The sequence below is a fragment of the Benincasa hispida genome, chromosome 2 (genome assembly GCF_027475165.1).
Source record: "Benincasa hispida cultivar pf3 chromosome 2, pf3_genome.v1.1, whole genome shotgun sequence".
Taxonomy (NCBI): Eukaryota; Viridiplantae; Streptophyta; class Magnoliopsida; order Cucurbitales; family Cucurbitaceae; genus Benincasa; species Benincasa hispida.
Genome location: NC_143479.1, coordinates 13,393,978 through 13,396,929, shown reverse-complemented (window position 1 = coordinate 13,396,929; position 2,952 = coordinate 13,393,978). Strand labels below are relative to the sequence as shown.

Below are 2,952 nucleotides of genomic sequence, written 5' to 3'. Positions count from 1 at the left end.
AGACATTTTTTTTTTAATGCGCATAAAAAAAGAATAAAATAATCTAGAGAAGTTGAAGAGACATTTGGATAAAGAAAAAAAATACCCCTTGTGCCTAAATAAGTTGAAAACATCCCTTTTATCTAATTAAAATCTAATTCCACCTAAAAATCTAATTAACCCCTGACATAAGCACAGAGTCAAATTTCATTTGTTTTTAATTAATTTTTTCATTCCTGAAGGCAAGAGTAATACAATTTTCTCATCCCATGTTCATTGAGTCTAGCAAAAAACTATCTCATAAAATAATACAACTTTATTCGCTAAAACATGAACAAGCACCAAACAATGTATTGATTAATAGAAAAATGTAGGTAATGACGTCACATGAAATTATGAAATAAAAATAAAAATGGAATTGGAGGACGAAAAACAACACGTTGGGATGAATAATAAAGATGAAATTTCCTCATCTTTGCTACAAGAGCTCAGAGACAGAGAAGAAGAAACAGAGCCAACACACATTTTTGTGCCCTCAAATTTGCATCGCCTGTTGGAAGATTTCCATGGCAGAAGCTGGAAGCCCCAAAAGCACATTTATGCTCTTCCTTTCTTTCCCATGAGATAGGAATAGAATCACCTCTTTTTCCGGCAACGCCACCGGCCCTGAAAACACCGGCTCCCCCCACCCGAAGTCCGTCGTGTGGAACCCTAGCCTCGACCAAGTAGTAATCAACAGAGTCGCCGCCAGAGAAGGCCTTAATCTCGTCGCTTCAAAGAAATCGATGGCCGACCTCATGTAGTTGTCCGTGATCATCTCCACCGCCTTCTGAACCAGCCCCACCCCAAACGACAGTGGATTTTCCAGAAGCTCGCCGGCGCTGCATAGCGAGTTGGTTAAAACGATGGCGTTTCCAGAATACCCTTTCGGTATTGGTGGCTGGAACCTAGACCGTCCGTCGACGGCGAAGAGAAGCTTTGTTTGTTGATCGGGTCGCATTCTTAGAGCCTCTGTTCTTGCCCTCCACACAAATCCCGATAGAGCTTCAAACGTGGTGCATTTCTTCAAAACCCCATCTTCAATCACTCTCTGTTTAAGTTTATTCAGCTTCTCCGGCTCGAAACAGAACGACCGATAATGCATCTCCTCGTCTCCATAAAGCTTAGAAGTGTTGGATACATCTTCTATCTCATCGAATTCCCGGTGAGGAAACTCAATCACCGGCGGCTCTCGTGCTTTCAGAATACTTCTATCTAGAAACGGCGGGACTGCCAAAGGCAAACCCCTTGCCGTTTCACCCCACGAATTCACAAATTCCATTGCCCCAATCCCATCAAACATACAATGATTCATACACAACCCCACAACGAATCCACCACATTTGAACTTAGTTACCTGTGAATTAATTAACGCTAAATTAGGGCGCCTGTGATGTGAAATTGAATTAAGCATAATCCAGAGGGAGAGTTAAAACCTGGGCAACAAGAGGAGGCATCTGAAGAATGTTGGTAGCGCCAGGAATGTCATAGACGAGCTTGCCAAGAGTGTCCGGGTCAGGCTTGGTTATATCTCCAATGTCTTCAATGGAACAGTCAGCCTCGGCCTCCACAAAGACAGCTCCCTCCGCAGTACAGTTCACAATGAGCTTCTTGTCGGAGCTGAGAGTGAGCCGCCCAGCAAGGGGATAGTAATGGACAAGCACTTTGGAAAGAGCGTCTTTAATGACTTGGGCCGCATCTTCATTGCCTCTGGACTCTGATTTGAAGGAGTAAATGGTACGGACAATGACTGCAATGTTCTGATCGAGGTTGGAGAGGAAGTAAAGACCCTTTGGTGTTTCCTGTGCAGGAGTGATCAGAGTGGGTTTATGCTGCTCGACGTCGAGTTGAAAACCATTTTTACCGCTGCCAGCCATCTGACCCGAAATTCAAAGACACACAAGAGAAGAAAAAGAAGGAGTTGGAATTATGGATGAAGTGAAAGAATGGGAAATGAATGAGCGACAATCATAGGGATGAGATGCAGAATGAGTTAAAAGTGCACTAAATCACGTGTTTGTACCTGAAAATAAAAACAGTTATGAGAAGAATATATTTGTGCAGGCGGTGCTATTACTGGGAGCTGAGGAGATGATTTTGTGGATGTGTATGTATATAAAGTAGAAGTATAGGAAGGAGGAGAGAGAGAGTGAGGGTGGTTGGAAGTTGTGCCTAATTTGAGTCGTGCACTGCGTTTTCTTTTCAGTGTCATGGAAGTTGACCAAGTCGGGTCGGGTTGATATGGGGATGTGTTAGGGAACCAAATCGCCACCGCTCTACCATTTTCTAGGTGGGGGTTGGCCTCCAACTCTCTTTACTCACCTCTTCAAGCTTCCGTCCACAAATCTTTTATACTTTTTTTATTTTTATTTTTTTTTTACAAGGCAAATCACTTTTTTAGTATGTGGAATCATGTATTAAACTTATGTCTGATTCGAATTTGGATACCACTCCAAACAATATGGGATTATTTGGAGGTGGTAATGTAATCAAGATTATTAAGAATCAAAATAATATTCGAAAGGGTGAAAAATCGAAGGTGAAACAGAAATGAGATCGTAAAACGTAAAAATGATAGCAAAAAGGATTAGGTTAAAAATTATCGAAACGGAATAAGTTTTATATTACAAATCAGACCCAAAACGCTCAATCCAAACATGGATTTTAATTATAATCTAAATTCATTCCATTACGGTCTTCAAACATCCATCCCTTATGAGTTTTTGTTGAAATTTATGAATTTTAAGACATTTGTTCAGTGAAAAATACTTTGGGTATCTTTTTGTAATCAATTTTGAGAGTTGTACAAGGTAAGGTTCAAAACCCACAGTCGGGTCCATATCCATAGAGTAATGAAAAAGGTATAGGGGAACATATGCCTCAAAAGGGAAAATTTAATCCCTCAGGCTTTGAGAAACTAGCTGAGCCAATAAA

General features: G+C 40.9%; 1 protein-coding gene across 1 annotated transcript; it reads right to left on the bottom strand.

The window, feature by feature from the left end:
* Nucleotides 1-310: 310 nt before the first annotated feature.
* On the bottom strand, nucleotides 311-2,410 carry LOC120071639 (omega-hydroxypalmitate O-feruloyl transferase-like). Its single transcript, XM_039024002.2, has 3 exons — nucleotides 2,042-2,410; nucleotides 1,455-1,895; nucleotides 311-1,375 (listed from the first exon to the last, which is right to left on the bottom strand). Exons 1-3 carry the CDS (start codon nucleotides 2,228-2,230, stop codon nucleotides 515-517), a joined length of 1,491 nt encoding a protein of 496 aa, XP_038879930.2. The 5' UTR covers nucleotides 2,231-2,410; the 3' UTR covers nucleotides 311-514.
* Nucleotides 2,411-2,952: the final 542 nt, after the last annotated feature.

What these genes read in the sequence shown, in the direction of transcription:
- LOC120071639 (XM_039024002.2), bottom strand. Translation starts at nt 2,230, where the DNA reads ATGACACTGAAAAGAAAACGCAGTGCACGACTCAAATTAGGCACAACT. An exon ending in ATAACTGTTTTTATTTTCAG is followed by an intron (nt 1,896 to 2,041) that starts GTACAAACACGT and finishes ATTTCGGGTCAG; the next exon opens with ATGGCTGGCAGCGGTAAAAA. An exon ending in TGCCTCCTCTTGTTGCCCAG is followed by an intron (nt 1,376 to 1,454) that starts GTTTTAACTCTC and finishes ATTAATTCACAG; the next exon opens with GTAACTAAGTTCAAATGTGG.